We start from the raw sequence: 23,118 nt of genomic DNA, 5'->3' as shown, positions 1-23,118 counted from the left end.
CATAACACCCGAATCTGGAAACACCGGGTTTCTATACATAGTGTGACTGTGCTTTTTATCCTTCAGGTCTTAGTTAATCCATTAAGTCATACCATCGCCAATGTGGGACATGAATAAAAACTTAAACTAAATAAATACATCACTTATGGTAACTTTTGAAATACAAATTATGTATTTTTTAGAATTCTGCTCTTTTGAGAAAAGCAATAGGTGAATGATTACAGTGTTTGAATTATATATATGATATGCATGTAAGCACCTATCTCTGTAACATCTTCCCACAGGCCCCAAAACAAGGTGAGCTGCGTCTTCTGTGTGTTCCTACAGCAACACAGGACCCATCCCACTGAATAAGGCACTAGATGGTGGCTTGCTCTCTGCCTCCGTTTTTAGGCAGAGATTATGTTCTCTGCCTCACTGACTTCACAGCATCAGCACAAGCAGGCACTCAAGGGATGCCTACTGAATAAATGAACGATTTTCTTCATGAAAGTAAAACTCATGTTGTGCAAACAATTCTTTCCCCCTATTTAATCAAAGCTAGATTTCTCGAATCAAGAGTATAATACAGATTTTAAAATCATGCATTCGAGTTCCATCTTCAGATGGTCATCAGCCTAGTGATGACGCTGACATTCACATTGATTTCAAGTCAATATCCTCTTTCAGGGATATGGCCAGAGGATAACGGGCCACACTGTGTTTTTAATTACAAAAAAAAAAAGGCATATGTTCAATCAATACAGTAAGGTGGATCCCATGGTGAGTTCACTTTTCCTCAGGAAGGCCTGACAGCCAGCACTAAATCTTTCCAAGGGTTTCGGTTTCATTTGGCCTCCTTTAGCCCCAGGAGTTTTTACACAGTACACATTTTCCACATGTAATTAAGTAATGGAGAGTGAGTTGTTATACATGACATTTAATTTTCGACAGTGGGGGAAGGTATGACAAGAGCTGCAGGCAAGATCATTAATCTCCTTGGATCCCTGCACTGCCAGACACAGCGACTCATTCCTCATCGCACTGATATAGCTCTCCTCCTGTACTTAAACTGGTCGCTCACGTAGAGGGGATTATGCCAAACAGAAAAACCCACAGAACTGAATGTGTGGTACACTGTGGGAACCCAGACTGTGACACACAACTGGACAATGCAAAGTTAAATACTTTAGTATATAAAAGTTGATATGTTTAGGATACAATCTACAGGATTGTCAAAAATCTAATGATGTGAAAAGAAGGGAAAAATGACTATGTAAGTTATGTATATATATATAACTTGCTAATTTGCACTAATGGCCCATAGATCCCTTGCAAATGACAAACCAATTAGTGTATGAATAAATATATGTGTTAAGAGAATATGACCAGGATACCATCACACAAATGTACATCACTATAGACTAATGGCCTTTAGCTAATTAAAGTGTTGCCTGTAGCGTATTTTAACAGCTTTTAGTGATTACTGCTAATCACACTCCAAAACCTGTGGCCAGTGTCTGTTTTTATTTCAATTGTATAAAAAATTTGAAAAAGAGCTGCCAGGGTATAAAAGACAAGATTTTCTGTATAATGGAAAGGCACAGTGAATAATAATTTCAACTAAGGAAGGAAATTTTGCCAGTAGACACAGAGTTCAAAACTATGATCCCATCTGTGGTGCTGAGATGATACAAGTGTTTAGCTTCTGAAATTTGTGAACAAATCAATTTTTACTTGTTTCAAGATTTGGTTTCAAATTAGGGTTTTCATAACAATAGTTGGAAAGTGGTGATATATAAGGCAGAGATGAAAAGATATACCTAAGTAATGAGCTAGAAAATCGGTCTGAATGTGCAGGCCACCATGTATGAACAAGATGCAAATTTACCATTTTATCCGCACTGGTTACATACAGGCCCCAAGGTATAAACAGGACATTGTACTATCTACCACTGCACCCCCACAGTATCCATAAAGGTCACCACATATAAAGAGGATATGAATCTACTGTTACAACCCCATTAGTTGTGCACACCTGAGGAGCATAAAAGATTTTTTTGTTTTTGTTTTATGTATCTCAAATTCTGAGACTGTATTTTTTTTAAAATTTTTATGTTTTAGTTGTAGATGGACACAATATCTTTATTTATTCATTTTAATGTGGTGCTGAGAATCGAACCCAGTGCCTCACACATGCTAGGCATGTGATCTACCACTGAGTCACAACCCCAGCTCCCTGACACCATTTGATATTACCAAGGTAAAATCTATTATATTTTATTCACATGGGGATTCCTTTGGTTAATTAGGTTTTTCTTTATATATTACTTCATTAAACACTGTTCAACTCCTTGTTAGAATATCATAGTTTTTTCTTTCTTTTTTAAAATATTTTTTTGTTGTAGTGGATACAATACCTTTATTTTATTTTCATGTGGTGCTGAGGATCAAACCTAGTGCCTCACAAGTTCTAGGCAACTGCCCCACCACTGAGCCACAACCCCAGTCCCTCTCTCTCTCTCTCTCTCTTTTTTTTTTTTTTTTTAACATAATGCCCATGGTTTTCTCTTCCAGTGCTTCATCATTATAATGTTAATTCAAACATTCTTAAACTGTGAATGTGCTTCACTTAAAAATATTCAAAACTCAGGAGTTACACAAAGTAAATAGGAGGAAAAAAGTATACAGGAGAGAGTGGTACTTTTTTCTTTTCCTCTTTCCTTTTTTCTGGCTTCTTTTACTTCCTTCCTCCCTCTCCTCCCACCTTTTTCTGCCAAAATCATAATCAACACCATAGTGGCAAACATTTGAGCCCAGGTGGACTGGTAGCTTATATGAATTAATACACTAGACAGTTTATGAGATGGCTATACCATACCCATAGGCAAGTCAGGAAACTGAATAAGCTCCCACTGCTGGGGTTCTATAAAGCTGGGATTCAAGTCCAGACAAGATGAATCCAAGGTTTCTTCTTTCTATCACAAAGTCTTATAATTCAACCAAGCTTTAGGAAAGAATCCATCTCTTTAAGGAAGAAAGAGATGTCAGAGGAACAGTTCCCTGCTTTATGGCAACTGAAGCACTAATTAGATTTTGGCATACAAATTGTCAGATACACATCTACTTAATCAAACAAAAAGCTATCAGTTGTGTATACATTTCTCCTGGTTCAATTTATGCTCATTTTCCTATACATGGTCACAAACTGGATATGACAATTGATTACTCAGAATCACTCCTATGTCTTTTTTCTTCCTAACAAGAATAAAGATCTTCCACACTTAGTGAACTTGGGACAATAGTAGAAGAGGGACTGAGTTGTGAAGAATTTTGTTAAATACTGAGTTAAGTAAGTAAATACTTAACTCATGTATATGTATATATTTGAATCCATATAATAATAGCAACAGTAACTATGATTGTTGCTTTTGGAAACAATCTAGAATTGTTTTGTTGGAGCTAAAAAGAAAATTTATTCAATAGTTTTCTGAATGCTATTTGTTAGGCACTATTATTGAATGATTTTGCAAGAAAGGTGCATGCTTTGGTCCAAATGCTTGTGTTTTCCTCCAAATTCATATGTTGATATCTAATGCCCAATAGGAAAATATGAGGAGGAGGTTTCTGGGAGGCAAGTAGGTCATACAGGTGCAGCCCTCAGGAATGGGATTAATGCCCTTGTGAAACGGGCCTCAGGAGCTCCATCTGCCACATGAAAACCCAACAAGCAGGCATCTTCAATAAAACAGGAAGTGGGCCCTCATCAGAAACCAGGTCTGCTGGCACTGTGATTTCAGACTTCCCAGCCTCCCTAACTTTGAGCAATAAATTTCTGTTGTTTATAAGACACACAGTTTGTTATGGTTTAGATGTGGTGTCCCCCAAAAGCTCACATGTGAGAGAATGCGAGAGGGTTCAGAGGGGAAGTGATTAGGTTGTGAGAACCTTAAACTAATCAGTGAATGGATCCCTGATGGAATTAACTGAGTGGTGACTGAAGGCAGGTGGCGCATGGTTGGAAGAGGTGGGGTTTTGGGGTATATATTTTGTTTCCGGTGAGTGGAGTCTCTCTTTGCTTACTGATCATGATGTGAGCTGCTTCCCTCTGTCACACTCTTCCACCATGATGTTCAGCCTTACTCAAACCCTGAGGAATGAAGCTGGCCTTCTATGGACTAACACCTCTGAAACTGTGAGCCTGAAAATAAACTTTTCCTTCTCTACAATTGTTCTGATCAGCTCTTTTAGTCACAGCAGTGAAAAACCTGACTAAATCACAGTTTATGGCATTTGTCATTGAGCTGGAATGGACTAATTTATTTCATAATTAAGTATTTTGTATGTACATTGATATTTCTAAATTGCTGAAAATCACTTCAATAAATAAGCACTTAGCAGCACCCTCAATCTTGCAGACATTATCAATTTACTCAGCAAATTATTTTCTTGACTGATTCTGCTGTGTTCTGAACAATCAAAATTGAAATCTGACACTAAATCGATGGGCCTTTATTATGATTATTAAAATTCTACTCAGCTTTCTCTTCTGTATTCTATATAATTTCAAATCATTTAAAATTTCTTCATGAAGGAGGAGGGTTCTATTTCCTAAATACTGCATTCCATTCCATTATTTCCTCTGGATACTATTCAGCTTTTTTTTTTTTTTCTCTGTTTAAAATAGGATAGCCCAGCACTGGTAACAAAGACATCACAAATGCTGAAGAGGTAATAGTAATGTTAACAGCAATACTTGCAGCAGCAGCCACCACTCAATACAAAACTCTAAAGAGCAGATGTTAAGTGCTTGTCTTAGTCCATTTTCCATTGATATAATAAAATATCTAAGAATGGAAACTTATAAAGAAAAGAGGTTTGTTCAGCTTACAGTTTTGAAGCCTGAAAGTCCAAATAGTATTGTGTCAGCAGCTCTGGCAAAAGCCTCATGACAGATTGCATCACAGTGGGAGTGTGTAAGAGAGGCAGAGATCACATGGCAAGGCAGGAGGCCTACCCCTTCTCCTTTTTCTTCACTTCCTTTTTGCAGGGCTGGGGGTTGAATCCAGGCTTTGTGTATGCCAGGCAAGTGATCTACCATGGAGCTATACCCCAGCCCAGGCTTATTCTATAACTCACTCTCAAGAGAACTACCAGAGCCCTTTGAGAACTACCTTAATTCCTCCTGAGGGTGGTGTCCCCAGTGACCTATAAATTTCCACTAGGCCTCGTCTCTTCCAGGTCCCTCTTCCCTTAACATTTCCACGCTGGGGTCCAAGCTTCCAAACACGAGCCCTGAGGGACACCTCGAGCCGCATCCAAACCAGAGCTGTGCCACACACACCTCATGCAGTTCTCACACAATTCTAGAAGATGGCCTCAAACCTAGCCCCATTGCTTGTGTGGCCCTCTCTTGTAAAATCTAGTGTGGCTGAATTTTCTTCACGTCTGTTTAAGTTTTCATTAGCTAATTCTCATTCAACCGCTGACAAAAGGAACGAGGGAATTAAAAAAGAAGCCATGCCAACAGAGCACATCGAGGTGAGCAAGACTGAAGGGGTCACCTGAACATGCAAGGGCACATGAGAAGGAAGAAGCCTCCCCCACTTTTTTTTTTTTTTTTTTTTTAATTAACAGGGATTGAACACATGGGCACTCATCCACTGAGCCACATTCCCAACCCTTTTTTTCTATTTTATTTAGAGACAAGGTCTTGCTGAGTTGCTTAAGGCTTGCTAAGATGCTGAGACTGGCTTTGAACTAGAGATGCTCTGGTCTCAGACTCATGAGCCGCTGGGATTACGGGTGTGTGCCACCACACCTGGCAACGTTTCCTTCCTTGTTAGAGAGGTAACAAACTAGGAAGAGAAAGGACCACCAGGTAGTAGAAAAGGCCTGCAGTGTAGGATTGTTTTAGGAGAAAAGTAGCAAGTCCAGCCAAGGCTGAAAGATGACATGGGAAGGAATATTTCAATCATGTTAGTACCCCACATGGGAACGAAAGAACCCTCTAATCCCAGTGTTTTCTGTGATTGGACAGATTTTGTCACTGGCAACTAATGAGAAAGGGAAGAACAAAACAAATTACAAAATAGCAGCTAACATTACTATATGTTCAACATGGTATTGACCATTTAAAGTTTTTGAAATATCAGTGAATGAGGTAGGGCTTTGTTATCCCCATTTAACAGATGATAACTGAGACCTAGAGGGAAACATTAATGAATAGGGTTAGTAACATCACCTAAAAATAATTCAAATTTACTTGTCATTTCATCCAAATAACAGAGAATTAGACAACCTCATTCCACTGCTGATGTGACAATAATGGCAACTCTGATTCATTTACACAGTGAGGGCCCAGTCAGGTAGTAGGCAAGGTCTAGGTAATGTGAAGCCCCAAACACACACCACTTTCAACAGCAGAGCCAACGTCTCCTCCACTCCGGATCTCTCACCAGCACTCTTAATAAGCTCCCCAAACTGTCCTGGGTTGTTTCCTGATGATTCTATGATGAAGACATTAATGAGTACATAGATGGTGTCAGAAGTTAGAGAGCTTTGTTACGTTTATATACATGGTAACCAAATCCAGAGAGGTAAGAAATTTTAATAATGGAAACATAAATACTAACCTCAACTCCCAATTCTATCAGGTGAAATAAAAGAAATCAAACAAGAAAAATCCCATAGTTAAAAACAACTGTACTTTTCATAATGTGACAGAAAGGAAAAGGTATTTTTAGAAAAGACAGCAATTTTGTTACACAAACCAAAAATACAATATTATACCAATAAAAACATCTTTAGAAGAGACTGTAGATTTTAGAAAACCAAACCTATTTATATCTTACCTGATGAAAACAAGTTTGACCTTGGATGGGGCAGTCTTAATAATGGCAGATGCATTTTGGTGACTTCTTCCATAGAGGATCTGATTATTTATCTGTTTGAGAGAAAAATAAAATGTACAAATATGCCTGTATATTTTATGCAAAATACACGTATATGTTTATACACACACATAAGTCTATATTTATGTACTTGGAATTTTTTCCCCCTTCAAAGCTGGGGATCAAATTGGGCCTTTTGCACACTTTTTAAGTACTTTCCCACTGAGCCACACTCCCATCCCAAGACATTCATTATTCAAAGGTTACATGTAGGTCTGAATAAGGCTAAAAATCTTAATATTCTTTGTAGTACAGATTCAAACACTAATTCTAAGCAGCCATAAGAATCTCATAAGTTCAATTTTGACTCCAGTTAAAAAGAACATATAGCCCTTCACTGTTTCATTAAACTTTAAGAGACAGTAGTTAAGCTCAATGCAAAAACTTTATGATAGATATTTCATTTCCTACAGCTTTTCCAGATTCCTAAAAAAAAAAAAATGTAGAAAACAGACTAAACTGTAGTATTCATCAGAGCTCTGGAGAACCCATCAAATGTGATTCTGTAAATGTGTCAAGGTTATTACATAGCATAAATTTTGCTACCCCTGAGGAGATAAATACATGTTCCTGTTTTAAGTCAAATTGTAGATCAAAATGCACAGAAATATTTTACAATAGATAATCAATGAGTCATCTGTTCATGTCCAAGATGAGGAATTTTTAAATGTGATTGTAGTCACCTACATATGCTCTAAAAACATGAGATATAAAGTTTTCCATTCCAGATTCTCCCACTGATCGACTGTGATGATAGCTATAATTATTCTCTTATTTTATTTCATGGAATTAATAATTGCTCTAGCATTCTGGCTCTTTAATGAGCAATTAATAGTATAGTATTACATAACTTATTAACTGTGGCCTTGATAATTTCTACTGTTTAAGAAATAGTACAGTATACTCCATAAGGGATAGTAAGAAGGTATCAAAGACTTTTGTAATTAGAACCTACTTTATCTGCCCTTGATGTCTCTGAAATTTTGCATTTGAAGATACACCTGACGATCTTCAAAAACACACCTGGAAAACTATCTTTTTTTGTCACAACAGTTAAAATGAGAAAGCAGAGACAAGTGAGCATTTCAAAGGCTGGAATGAAAGTGTAATGTTTTGGGGAGAAGCCTGTCCGTCACCTTGCTTAAAGAGGCCGAGCCAGGCTTCACATCCAGGACTGCCGTGGTGACCAGCTCTAATGCCTGTTCACTCTGTCATTTATCAGCTCCCATGCTTTACCAAGCTCATCAACCTTACAATGTCATTCCTCTGACTCAGTTTCCTGTCCTCTAAAAGAAATTTAAGTTCCTACTTTCAAAACTGTTGTGACAATTACCAGGCACAATGCCTTTGCATTTTATTTATAGTGCTCTTAATACCAAAGGATGCATTTTTGTGTTCAAAACCACTCATCTGGGGCTGGGGAGATAGCTCAGTTGGTGCTTGCTTTGTAAGCACACGGCCTTTGTGTTTGATCCCCAGCCCACCCCCCAAACCAACAACAACAAAAACACAAAACAAAAACCCACTCATCTGTTTTTAGTTATAATATTGGGCATTTAGAAATGTGTCCACTCTCCAGATTACATATTTTCTCCAAATACTTTCTATCTTTATAGTTTAATTTTTACATAACTAGTTTGTGTGTGCGTATATGTGGTGTGTAAACCAGGTTTCAAACTAGTACGTTATATATAAAAACTAATTTCACATAAATCATGTATTTCCACATATATAGACAGATATATAGATATCTTTATATCCATCTATCTCTTTATTTGGGGGCTGCTGAAGATAGAGCCCTGGGCCTTGCACATGCTCATCATGTACTCTCCCATTGAGCTACACACCAAGTTTATATATATCTTCTTACCTAACTTAGTTATTTAACTAAAGGAAATGGTTGGAGAAATTATGTAATCATTAAGAATAATGTGGGTTGAGATTGTGGCTCAGTGGTGGCTCGGTGCCTAGTACATTTGAGACACTGGGTTTGACCCACATACAAAACTAAATAAAATAAAGCTATAATTAAAAAAAATCTACTTAAAAAAAAAAAGAGTAATGTAAAAAAGCATACTTAACGACATAGGAAATGTCCAAAATGTATTAAGCAGCAAAACCAGGTTCCATAAGAATACGTCTAGTCTAATCATGTGTTTAGATAATTATATTTTCCAGCCTCTTTAATTTACAAAGGACTACAAACAAGGGTCATTAAATCATATTGAAAATGAGATGATATGTGGAATGAACCTGATTCAAAGTCTGCACTCAGATAATTGTTTGCGAATGTTTTCTCCATTGTGTCTGGCCTCTGCATCCAGGGAGCCTTTTCTAAACCAAACCTATTTAAGCCTCCTGCCTTTGAGCTCCATGGCACTAGGCTTAAGAAAATTTCTTATTGCGCTTAAATGCCAGCAGAACATGGTAAAGCATCAGTGCAGGTACCCAACATTTACCGAGCTGAGCTAAGCTCCTGAGGCCAGGAATTGGCATCCACCTCTTGGTATTTCCTAGATCTGCATGCACAGCTTGTACACAATGGTGCTCAGCGAGGCTATGATGAACTGCAGAGCCCTGCATGGAAGTGGCACTTAATCAACAGCCTGGACGCTTTCTTTGACATGGGCTCCAGCCTTCAAAGTTATTGAAGTTTAAAAAAATTGGTTTTGATCAGCAAAAATCTTGAACATAAAAAAAAAAATCAGACTGTTTCAGGTTCACAGATATGCCTACTTTTTTCGCTAAGAAGCTCTGTTTTGACAGAATAGACTATATGGACTATAATTTTAAGAGGGAAAAATAATATCCCAAGTGAAGAAAGCAAGTCGTTAATTTTAATTTACCTAAGAGTAAATCCACAGCTATGCCTTTCATATGCTGTTTGTAAATGCTCAGAGGCCCTGGCGGGAGAAAGGTCGAACAGCCGGCATGTTGCTGCCGTTTCTTCGAGTGCCAGCAACTGCAAAGGCAGCTGCTCCCTGCTAGTGTTCAGAGGCTCTGGGAAAAGGCTGTGCAGTGGAAAACTGGGAACAGAGCAAGAAACTCAAGACAGAGGGAAGGGACCCTATGGAATAAATCTTTGGGTAAAGAACATCCAAGACAAAGCCTCATTCTGGCCTTGAAAATGACACACGAGGGGACTGGGGTTGTGGCTCAGTGATAGAGAGCTTGCCTAGCATGGATAAGGCACTGGGTTAGATTCTCAGTACCACATAAAAATAAAGGTCTATCAACATCTAAAAAAAATAATATTTAAAAAAATGACACATGAGCAGCCTCTGAGTTTTAAGAGAGGCAGCTTTCCTTAGTGTTTTTGTAGTCTGATTTAATATGAAAAAATTCCACCACCGAAATGAAAAATACACAGCTTTCAACTACATGAGCAGCTTTTATATTTCCTCCTTTCTGAATGAAACATACTCCATAGAAAATTCAGTAAGCAATTAGAAAGCATGACACATTTTGTGCACAATTAACTTTGGACTGTCTCTTATTACTAAGAAGCTGCTTGTTTTCTGAGGGCACTATTAAAACAACAGATGTAGGGGATCTTCCAAGCACAGCATAGGCAAAAGTATTCTCCGCCTCCAGATAGTCTTTCAAGTTAAAGATAATCAATGGCTACCATTTAGAGTGGCCTTACTTGGGGCACAACACTAACAGACTCTTCACACACAGTATCCCATTTAAACCTCAGACCAACCAGGGAATTATTCACTTTAACTATATTATGAAACTGAAAGCGAAAAGCTGAGCAATTTGCCAAGGTAATTTAGTGATGAGTTTAAAAAACTGTAATCCTAGGGCACACCAAGATCACATGTCTGTAAGGCATACTTTAAAAAAAAAAAAAATTAGATGATTGTTAGAGGTCATCTTCATAAACATGCCCTTAAACTTTGAGCAGTAACAGAAGGTACCAGATACCTGCCATCTCTTCTGAGATGAAGAGGTCAGAACTAACCCTGTCAAGACCAGTAGAGGAAATGTCCAGTGGCTGCCTGGGAGGCTTTCTGAAGGCTCAAATGCAGTATGGAGTCTCACAAGCTGTATTTTTCTCTTCTGACAAACAGACCGCACCCTGAACCATTATTAAACCTCTTGACATTTCTTTCTTTTTTTTTTTTTTTTTAACTACACAAATATATACAGATCCAGCATCCTTATAGCTTGTTCTGACCCAAATCAAAGGAAAACAAAATATTTCACTCGGGCAAAAACTGCCCCTCTTCCTTCATGATCCGAGTGACCATTCAGATTATCTAGACATTGGGCAAACATTATTAAGTTCCACTTACTTCCAGTAAACAGAGGAGTAGAGAAACTACGGGCTTTTCCCAAAGTTTCTCCTTATAAGGTGAGTCAATGATACTAGGGAAGAATAAAAGCATTATTCAGACTTGTCCTTATCTTTGATATTATCCTCTAATGGAGTTGGAACCCTAATGACTGGGAATAAGGTCCTTATAAGAAGAGACACAAGAATACAGTGAGGAGACCATCTGCAAACCAGGAAACAAACTGACCAGTGCATTGTTCTTTGGCTTCTGGTCTCCAAAACTTGAGAAATAAAATCTGTTGTTTAAGCCATTCAGTGTCTGACATTTGTTACAGCAGCCCAAACCGTCTAAATCAGTCAGTGACTTGAACTAATTTCTGTTCCTTGCGATTGAAAAGCTTCCACAGACACAGCTCCCGAGGCCTCTTCTAATTCTGAACATTAACTTATGCATCTAAGTGATGTACCTTATATTCTCTCACAGATACTCAGAATTATCCTTAGCATCTCCCTTAAGGAAAAAGAAGGAGGAAGAGGAAAAAGCTCTCTGTCCAAAGGGGCTTTCTATACTTTTCATCTAAGATGCTGGTTTTCTTTTCTGTTTTTGACTTTCTCTTCTGATTACTGACAAAGAGGGCCTTCGGAGACTTCCGGGTAGATAGTAACTTCTGTCTCAAGTTCCCTGATCCCTGGTCCCAGAAAGGCAGTATCACTTTATCTTATGGCTAAGTCAGTTCACTTTTTCCCAGGTTCTGAATTTCCAATTAGGTGAATAAATTATAACAGCTCTGGATGCTGAGGTCCACAGTCCCAAATGAGAGACACCTGTATTTGCAAAGCTTATATATAACGGGTTTTCAGTGCTCTTAATTTTTACCCTTGTGGTTTGATTTCTGGTACTGTAGAGGGAACAAAAGCACAAGCCTGCTATGAGGTAAATCCCCTATGGATCAAACATGGGAGACTTAACTGCAATATTTCACAGTTTGCATTAGAAGTAGAATGAAGGTTAATCCAGCAAAGATCAGGCAGAGTAAATGGTGAAAATTCTTTTCTAATACTACATAAATTTTCACTTTAAAGGTCTTTAATGAGATTTGTTTCAATAAAATTAACTATTCAAAAAATATTACAAAAGATAGTTTTAAAATACTCTTAATTTTCCGTAGTTCAACTGAACATGAATATGAATTTATGCTGAAAAGCAGCTCAATTAAATCTATTCAAAAGACATATCAAGTTGGAAGTAAAAGTTAATTAGGCTAGGGCTGAAAATATTAATTATACAAAAATTAAAATTTAGTTCAAGTAATAGATTCACCTGAGGTTTGAACATCATGTCATAATTTATTATACTCAACAACAACCTTGCCCATGCTTTTTTTTCAAAGCAAAAGGTTTTATTATGAAAAGTGATAAATTATTATGAGAAGTTGAGTTGAAATTCACATTACTTGAATTGCTGATAATGATATTGAGTCCTTTTCAATACTTTCAAATATCCTGAATTTCACAATTTAAGACATTAAAACAGTTTAATTTTTCCTGTAACTTTAATAAAATACACATGCAAAAAAATCCAAACAAATCCTAAGTGATTAAGATGATGAATAATTTCACAGATTTAACTTTTAATCTAATAATTCCACTTCTAAAGATTTATTCTAAAATATTAAAAACTCAAACATCAAAATGTCTATTATGGCTACACTTTTATTTTTACAGACTGCATTTTGATTCACTGTTCACAAATGGGGTACAACTTTTCATTTCTATGGTTACATGATGTAGATTCACACCATTTGTGTAATCATACATGTACACAGGATAATCATTCCACCATCTTTCCTTCCTCCATCCCCTGATTTCCCTCTACACAATCCACAGTTTCTCCATTCTTCTCTTACCCCACACCCCCTTATGTATCAGCCTCCACTTATTAGAGAAAACATTTGGCCTTTGGCTTTTTGGGATTGGCTTATTTCACTTAGCATGATATTCTCCAGCTCCATCCATTTACCTGCATATGCCATAATTTCATTCTTCTTTATGGTTGAATAATATTTTATTGTGTATTTATACCAATGTCTTTATCCATTCATCTACTGAAGGGCATCTAGGTTGGTTCCACAATTTAGCTAATGTGAATTTAGCTGCTATAAACACTGATGTGGCTGTGCTACTGTAGCATGATGATTTTAAGTCCTTTGGGTATAAACCGAGGAATAGGATAACTGGATCAAATGGTGGTTCCATTCCAAGTTTTCTGAGAAATCTCCATACTGTTTTCCAGAGTGGCTACAACAATTTGCAACCCTGCCAGCAATGTATGAGCATGCTTTGGTTCCCACATCCTCACCAACACCAATTATTGTTTGTATTCTTGATAACAGCCATTCTAATTGGAGTGAGTTGAAATCTTAGAGTTGTTTTGATTTGCATTTCTCTAATTACTAGAGATGTTGAACACTTTTTCATATATTTGTTGATCACCTGTATATCTTCTTCTGTGAAATGTCTGACAGTTCCTTAGCCCATTTATTGATTGGGTTCTTTGCATTTTGGAGAAAAGATAAGCTTCTTCAACAAATGGTGCTGAAAAACTGGAAATCCATATGCAGTAAAATGAAATTAAACCCCTATCTCTCACCCTGCATAAAACTCAATTCAAAATGGACCAAGGACCTAGGAATTAGACCAGAGACCCTGCACCAAATAGAAGAAAAAGTAGGTCCAAATCTTCGTCATGTTGGTTTAGGACCAAACTTCCTTAACATGACTCCCAAAGCTCAAGAAATGAAAGCAAGAATCAATAAATGGGATGAGTTCAAGCTAAAAAACTTTTTCTCAGCAAAGGAAACAATCAATAATGTGAAAAGAGCCTACAGAGTGGTAGAAAATCTTTTTCACATGCACTCCAGATAGAGCACTAGTCTTTAAAATTTATAAAGAACTTAAAAAACTTTACACCAAAAAAGGCTACATTTTTAATAGGCAAAAAAGCTTACATATTTTTAAACAAAAGGCTTATTATATTTATGGTCAAATGTCAACAAATGGAATATCATTCCATTAAACGGAGGTGAGGAGGTGCTCTGAACGAGTTGCCACAAAAACAACACTTTTGAGTGAAAAAAATGAATACTGTGTGACCTATTTATCAGTTACATTATTTTCATAGAAGTTTCCATGTGAGTGTAAAGGAAGTTTTGGGACTGCCTCTCTGATGTCAAGCCAGTATCTCTGATGGTGTGATCTCTACTGTTTAATACTAATTTCTTGCAACTATAATTACATTATTTAATGTGCACTACATATAAGGCACACACACTACACACATCAGCACACATATACTTTAAATATATTCATTTATCTCACTAATCAGCAGAGGAGTGCTGTATTGCATCATATACGTGGAGAAATTGGGGCTTAGGAAGCTCAAGGAATTAACCAAGGTAACAAGTAGAGCCAAATATATATCCAGTTCTCTTCAAGTCTAAAAGTCTAGTTTGTTAATAATTAGAAAACATTCCTTCAGGGTATTTATCTTGGGTGAAAAAAAAAACCCATAGGATAATCCTATGAAATATTAATTCCAACTTATAAGGCTCATGAAATAGAAACCCCAGATTAAGAAACAGTCCAAAAAAGTATAATAGACATGTTGTGCATCCTTTTCTTTACTCCCTTACTCAACAGTCACTGCACACATGATAAGAATACAGGAATTTCTGTTGCCATCACTGTAGCTGCCGTATACTGAACAGATGCAGATTCTCTGAAAGTTACTTTGTAAGAATTACTTTATTCAGTCAGATATGGTCCCAGCCCTCAAGCACCTGATACTCTAGCAAAATGACACAAATCCTGGAAACAAATGATCGCATTGCCATGTGGTGGATGTGGGCATAAAGCAAGAAGTAGCCGTGCCTCCTCACAGGAGGCAGCAGGTCAGCAGGGCACAGGCGTGGAGGCAGGCGAGGCTGGTGAGAAGCAGCTGAGAAGACATGCAGGTGTGGATTGGTCTCTTTTCAGGAGCCCACGGGTACCTCACTGCGGCTTTTGGGGTAAGCAGAGAGAGAAGCAGACTAAGAGACAAATAAAAACTTTGCAGACTTATAGAAACTTTTTCCTTCCCCCAAAGCTGGGCTCTGCACTCCATGAAGAAGACACTCTTTCTAAACCACTGCTTCAGTTCTGCCGATGGGCAGAACTGGTGTGTGTGATCACAGACTTTGGGGTAGATACAGGGTACAGAGAATGGATGAAGAAGCAGTTCAGCAAAGCAACTATTATTTGTCCACAAGATAGTGAAAAACAGTGTCATAAAATAGTGGAATGAGACAAACACCATTACTCTATGTACATGTACGATTACACAAATGGTGTGACTCTACTTGGTGTACAACCAGAGAAATGAAAGTTGTACCCCATTTGTGTACAATGAATCAAAATAATGAACAAACCAAATACAAATCTAACTCCATTCTGCATTTCCAGAACTTGGTTTCATCTTTGCTCAATGTCCTCGGTCAAGCACCCATCAGCATTTTCTACATCTATATGAAATACATTTATTGTTATTAAAACTACTGTTTTGCTAGGAATGGAACGTGACCCAGCTATCCCACTCCTTGATATTTATCCAAAAGAGCTAAAATCAGCATACTACAGTTATGGAGCCACAGCAATGTTTATAACACACAACTTACAATAGCCAAGTTATGGAACCAGCCCAGGTACCTGCCAACAGATGAATGGATTAAGAAAATGTGGTACACATACACAATGCAGTCTCACTCAGCCATGAAGAAGAATGAAATTATGGCATTTGCTAGTAAATGGATGGAGCTGGAGAACAACATGCTAAGTGAAATAAGCCAGACTCAGAAAGTCAAAGTTTGAATGTTTTCTCTCACATGCAGAAGCTACAGCAAAGGGGAAAAAATGGGTGTGGTGGGGACAGAGATCATAAAGGGAAGGTTAATGGAGTAGGAGTTTGAGACAGAGAGAAGGGAAATAGGAAAGGGGAGGAAATGAATGAATCTGACAAAATTACATTATATGTGTACATAAATATTCCACAGTAAATTCCACCTTTACATGTATCTATAAAGCACCAATTAAAAATAAACACGAGTGGAAGAGAGACCAGCAGAGGAAGAGGCATGGGGGAAGAAGGAACGGAAAGAAGGGGCACCGGGGACTAAAGTGGAGTAAATTAAACTCTGTGCATGTATGATTATATCAAAACGAACCCAGCTATTACACAGAGCTATAATGTACTAAGAAAAGCGTAAAAAGATTGTTTTTTTCTGACCACAAGTCACACATAACTGTGATGACAAAGAAATCAATTACTGGATGATTTCTCAGTGCAGTGCATTTGCCAGCATGAGTACAGTGGAATTAAAACTAGAACAGAAGTCTCTTTGATTGTAAACAGGACATAGTTCTCAAATTAAAATCATAAAAAAGAAGGGGAGGGGAGCCTACCAGCAACACTGGTAGACACCAGACAGGACAGTTAACTGGTCAGAATTTGGGATTGTAATTTCCTTGAAAAGTTTTAAAAACATCTAACCAAACACTGCCTTAAGCCCAGCGAGTACACTGCTCCATTTGTTTCTAGGAAAACACAGTAACTGGCGTTTGCTGATTCCAATCAACGTGGTCTCAGTCCTGGTTTCCCAGGTGCAGTGTCCTGCCACCTCTAGCTATAAGCTGTTTCCAACTGCTGCTCAGCTTCTGCTGCCATGGTGGCTGCCTGTGACTGTCTCATCTGGTGCTGGATGGCACTGGGGGTGACCTGCTTCCTCTCACTGTGCACATTGTACTCAAGTCTCTTCAGAGCAGATGCCTGGCAAATGCCTTTAAGATGGGACCTGTGTTGCAGAATGGTCTCCTGTTACTGTGAACTCTTGTGCTTCTTCAAGCCTGGGGCATGAATGAATGGTTTTCCACACAACTTGCAACTGTACGGCTCATATCCTGTATGCATATTTAGGTGCTCTTTCAGGTGGGCCTGGGTGGGGGAAGTTTTTGTACTCATTACAAACAAATGGTCTCTCCACTGGGTAGTTCCTCATGCTTCCTCCATCCGCCTTCTTCAGAAAATGTCTTACCACATGCTTGATAGGCAAACTGCTCCTGGTGGTCACTGTAAAGCACATACGGAAGCTCCATATCACTGTTGGCAGTTGTTCAGTCTGGTGTCTGTTCATCGTCCAATGCACTCAGTCCATCACTAAATATTAGGGCTTGAGTGGTCTGGGACCCCAAATCTTTGGACTCTGGGGTTTCCATAGATTCTTTCTGGCTGTAGAAATTTACTTTTTGAACTTCCTCGCTTCTCAGCTCTTTCAAAACCACTTCCTGATCCCTGAGTATAGTTGTAGATGACTTGTTCTCCTGACCTGGGGTGGGGGTGGGGGCGGGGGGGCTTCCAATGTGTCATTGGAAAAACTGTCATCCTGATCCCCAATTTCTTCCACATCATCGTCATCCTGGGTGTCAGCAGTGTCTCCAATGGGGAGATTTATTCTGAGGCAATACTTTTTGGCCATTATTTTCATTGGAACTGGACACATCTCACTTCTGAGAACAGGGTTTGGCCGAAAATTGGATACTAAGAATCTGATCCAATAACGTCATTAAGTTAACATTTTCTTTTTCACAGAAATTTCTGCTGTGTGCATGTAGCTCAGGACCTCTTCAAATTTATCAGAACAAAGAAAATCTGTCTGTATTACCAAAGAGCTATCTATTTCAAGTTTCTTGAAGAGCTTTTTGAAGGAGGCACTGCAGGCAGCGAGAACACATCTGTCTGCTCTGAATTTCACATCTTCAACCACAATAGCAATATCACAAAATTCTCCTTCCAGGCATTGTTCATTTGGTGTTTTCAGAAACAGTGCTTTGTGATCATTGTCATTATATTTAATGGTTTCAGATATACTGATGAAAAACTCCATGAACATTCTAAGACGTTATCTTAATGCCTTAAACACCCAAATCTTCAGATCAGAATAACTCTGATAATGCAGGGCACACCTGGCCTGCGTTCTGGAACTTCCAGGGACACTCATGTGGACTCTCCATGTTCACTAGCACACAGGCTGGGAGAGGATTATTGCAGGGAACAGGGGCAAGGCGGGTGGCAGTGTTTTGGATTTTCTTTTTGAGTTTGGGGAAGGAGTGGGTGGTGGGTATTGTGCATGTCCTTGATGATGGCACCCCTCCTTGTACAGGAGGATCTCTAGCCAGCTGTGAACAGCCCTGCTGCCTACCCCCCTCCCCACATATATATGCAGCCAGGGGAAAGATCTGCTTATGTTTTTGTGTTGAGGACACAGATCCCCAAACTCAGTGACTTGTAAAAGGGTTTAAAGTACAGAAGTGACAATGCCAGAATTCAAATATGAGTGTCCCGAACCCACAGCCCCAAGCAGGTATGGGGCCCTTGAAATATGTAACAAGAATGCTCACCTTGATGTCCTGGGTCTCCTGATATTTTTCTTAAAATGCATCCTAATCACCCATCCCCCATCCACAACCAACTCCTCACCTAGGCTTAAATATTTCAGTGACATAAAGACATGAAGTTTAACTAAGAAATTTAAAACTCTTGCCCTAACAAGCCAGGGCCAGAAAAAAAAAAAAAAAAAAAAAAAAAAAAAAAAAAAAAAAAAAAAAAAACAGTTAAAAAAAAACAGCTCAAAGACATCACAGCAAGAGACAGATAAGGAGGAGGCTGCCCAATATGAACTAGGTTTTACATCATGGCTTCTATAGCCCGAAACAAAGCCCCACCCAACTCCAGGATGGAAATGATGGGAAGGTGCTTTAACCACTAAGTTCACGAAATTCTTATACTGTGCAAGGGCAAGTTAAAAAAAAAAAAATGATTATTTTTCTTTTTTGGTTCTTAAGAAATAGGCATAATTTCACCAACTGCACTCTTCTTTTAATAAATTTAGAGTGCCATTAAATTTGAAGATGAGCCAGTAATTCCAGTGACTCAGAAGGCTGAGGCAAGAGAATCACAAGTTCAAGGTCAGCCTGGTTGAGACCTGTCTTAAAAAAGAAAAAGGGCTGGGGGATGTGGCTTAGTTGGAGAGCAGCCTAGGTTCAATCCCTGGTACCACACAGCACGTACACACACAAAAGAAACACACTTTATGAACTCACATCCAGGTATATTAATAGTTTAAATGGGCAAACCTAATCCCCGCCCCAGCCCCTGCTTGCTGGGAACGGAACCCCATGGCCATGTGAATGCTAGACAGGTGCTCTCCACTGAGCTATACCCCAGTCCTAAAAGAGCTCATCTGATTGACAAACTTTTGCATCTAAGTCTTTCAAGAGATTTTAGAATTAACCTCCTGGCAGCAGAGAATGAAGGGCAAGCGGTTGGCACTCGGGTAGGAGTTCTGCCTTGAAGTAGCAGCAAGTACCTGGGTGAGCCATTTAATTTTTATGGTTTCTGTTTTTTTCCCATATAAAATTAATATCACTAGACAATTAAGATCTAAATTTACCTGTGGCTCTACGTCTTTATCCCTGGGCAAGCCTGGCAAGCACACACACTTTTTCTTTTCCAAGGTTCTCAACACCATACTACACACATACAGAACTACACAACTCAGTTTAGGCTATGCTGCAGGCACACGTCACAAAGGGAACAAAGGGAACGTTCCTCCCTCTGTCTGCACGCTAGCCTAACCAACTCCATCAACTCCCTACTTCCTGTGCCACTCACTCTGTTCCTTCCGGCTGCTGCTGTAACCTGACAAATCACTCCTACTCCCTGCACAGCACTGTCGGCTCTCTCTTTCCAAGCTTGCACTGCAGGGAAGACTACAAATAAATCCTACATTCGTACGACAGCACCATGCCCAGGCCTGGGCTTTTTGGGGTCTAATTGCTCGGGGAAAGCCAATACTCTAGTGTAGGCCTCATTCCCCGCTACACGGTAATTAAATGCTAATGCCTTTTGAAATTAATTCACTAACTCCACACTAGCATGGGAGAAAAGGGTAAGGAAGCTGAGATTTAATCACACTGTCTTCTGGAGGATTACTGTAAAATTTCTTTTATGCACGAACTGGGCTATTGATTCACTAAACTCCATGACGCCCTCCATTGTTACAATGCAATCCCACTGCAACGAAACAGCTGGCAAGTGTCCTGACAAGAATCGGGTCACACAAGGGGCCTGGTGGAGAGACCGTTTCTGACTTAAAAGAAGCCATGAAGTGTTTGAACTTTTTTTTCTTCTTCTTCTACTTCTTAACCTCATTTAGGGTCTTAAGTAAATAGGATCAACTATAAAGTAAAAGGAGGCTGTGAACAAAGTAATAATATAAAAATGGCAAAAACTAATAATGAGAAATAATACCAGTGGATGGTAGAATTTTACTTCAATCCTTGAATTTGAGGGAAAGACCACAAAAATAAATGCACTTGGAGTGAGTCAGCAAATAAACAAGATTTGCCCTTCCCAGAAATCCAGTATGATTTAAAAGTCCATTTGCAAATGCTTCCTACATGATGCAGTGTTCTTCAAATCTACTACACTGCAATATCCAAAAAAAAAAAAAAAAAACCAGCTACCATGACACTGGTTTTTAGCTTTCCTGGCTCTCATCATTAAATCAATTTCCTATTCTTACCTAACAAGCACACTGGATTTGAAATTATACTATATACCACTTCCTCACTTATCAAAGAGAAATGACAACTTTTTTTTCCCAGAGCTTTAAAAAGAAACCAAGGAACTGTTTTTCCACATTTATTCCCCTGTCATCCTTGACCTAAGGTCAAAAAAGATGGGTTATAACTGCTTAAGAATCTGGTATATTCATTTTTCAAATCTGCTGCATGAAGCTATTAAAGAATAAGATAACTTTCTTCTAGAACATGCTTTCAAAGATAAAAGTATTAGTATAACAAATTAAAGCAAACTGACATACCCAAATTCACACAAAAATATTAATTTATGAATACTAGCAGCTAAAATGAATTCAGGTATTACTGTGTGCCAGAGATTGTGATAATCTTCTCTCATTCATTCCCCAATAGTTCCTGAGGTCAATGCTATCCAATCACTGGGTTGTAAGTTCTGTGAAAACCAGTATCATCACTCAGTGCAGAATCAAACCTGTCCACACATTGCCTGCTATATGGTAGGTTCCCAATGAGATATCTGCTGAATGAATTTGAAAAGCAGACAGCTGTATGTTAAAGTCACTCAGAATTATTGTGTTGTGGTCTATGTGATTCCTGAAATTGAGAAGGATTTGTTTGACGTACAGGGATGCACCATTGCTTAGGGCATAAATATTTATTACCGTTATGTCTTACTGATTTATGGTTCCCTTAAGCAGTATGAAATGTCCTTCTTTATCCCTTCTGACTGACTTGAAGTCCACTTTATCTGACATAAGGATGGAAACCCCCGCTTTTTTACTGAGTCCATGTGCGTGGTAGTTTTTTTTCCCCATCCTTTCACCTTTAGTCTGTGGATGTCTTTTTCTATGAGCTGAGTCTCTTGCAGGCAGCATATTGTTGGGTCTTTCTTTTTAATACATTCTGACAGCCTATGTCTTTTTTTTTTTCTTTTGCGGTACTGGGGATCGAACTCAGGGCCTTGTGCTTACAAGACAAGCACTCTACCAGCTGAGCTATCTCCCCAGCCCAGCCTATGTCTTTTGATTGATGAGTTAAGGCCATTAACATTCAGGGTTATTATTGAGATATGATTTGTATTCCCAGTCATTTGGGCTTATTTTTGGTTTTTAAGTTGGCTTGGTTTCTCCTTTGAGTGGTTTTTCTCTAAGGTAGGTTCTCCTTTTGCTGACCTACATTGTTGTTTTTCATTTCCTCCTCATGGAATATTTTGTTGAGAACATTCTGTAGTACATGTTTTCTACTTGTAAATTGTTTTAACTTTTGTTTATCATGGAAGGATTTTATTTCATCTTCAAATCTGAAGGTTAGTTTTGCTGGGTATAGGTATCTAGTGGTGACACCACTGTCACCACTAGATAGATCTTCCAAACAAAAACCAACCAAAGAAACCATAGAACTCAATGACACAATCAATAACCTAGACTTAATAGACATATATAGAATATTCCATCCATCAATGAGTGGATTCACTTTCTTCTCAGTAGCACATGGAACCTTCTCGAAAATAGACTACATGTTATGCCACAAAGCAGCCCTTAGGAAATGCAAAAAAATAGAGACACTGCCTGTGTTCTATCAGATCATAATGGACTGAAAGTAGAAATCAATGACAAAAAACAGAAATCACTCCAACACCTGGAGACGAAATAATATGCTATTGAATGAAACATGGATAACAGAAAACATCAGGGAGGAGATTATAAAAAAATTCTTAGAGATCAATAAGAACGATGAGGGGCTGGGGAGATAGCTCAGTCGGTAGAGTGCTTGCTTGCCTTGTAAGCACAAGGCCCTGGGTTCGATCCCCAGCACAAAAAAAAAAAAAAAAAAAAAAAAAATAAGAACGATGATACAACATCAAAATCTCTGGGACACTATGAAAGCAGTACTAAGAAGAAAATTCATTGCATGGAGTGCATTCCAGGAAAGAATGAAAAGTCAATAACTAAATGACCTAACATTACAGCTCAAAGCTCTAGAAAAAGAAGAACAGAATAACAGCAAAAGTAGTAGAAGACAGGAAATAATTAAAATCAGAGCTAAAATCGATGAAATTGAAATAAAAGAAACAATTTAAAAAATTGACAAAACAAAAAGTTGGTTCTTTGAAAAAGTAAACAATATAGACAAACCCTTAGCCACACTAAGAAAGGAGAGAGAAAACTCAAATTATTAAAATTCATGATGAAAAAGGAAATATCATGACAGACA

The 23,118-nt window shown here is 38.3% G+C and overlaps 1 protein-coding gene and 1 pseudogene across 10 annotated transcripts in view; both read right to left on the bottom strand.

Moving 5' to 3' along the window:
- PATJ (PATJ crumbs cell polarity complex component) overlaps positions 1 to 23,118 on the bottom strand; it is a 399,437-nt gene that overhangs the window by 124,389 nt on the left and 251,930 nt on the right. For all 9 annotated transcript variants that reach the window (XR_013757701.1, XM_079103582.1, XM_079103581.1 and 6 more), the window contains one exon: positions 6,834 to 6,925. Coding sequence is in view for 8 of the 9 variants with exons in the window: in XM_079103582.1 (XP_078959708.1) it covers positions 6,834 to 6,925 (92 nt within the window). In the remaining variant the exon portion in view is untranslated. The remainder of the gene's footprint in view (positions 1 to 6,833; positions 6,926 to 23,118) is intronic.
- On the bottom strand, positions 12,865 to 18,501 carry LOC306640089 (zinc finger and BTB domain-containing protein 14-like; annotated as a pseudogene). Its single transcript has one exon. The product of its transcript is annotated as a zinc finger and BTB domain-containing protein 14-like (transcript).

This window comes from Sciurus vulgaris, assembly GCF_902686455.1.
Source record: "Sciurus vulgaris genome assembly, chromosome: 1".
In the NCBI taxonomy this organism is placed as follows: Eukaryota; Metazoa; Chordata; class Mammalia; order Rodentia; family Sciuridae; genus Sciurus; species Sciurus vulgaris.
The sequence above is the reverse complement of the archived record's forward strand: the minus strand, read 5'-3'. Positions and strand labels throughout refer to the sequence as shown.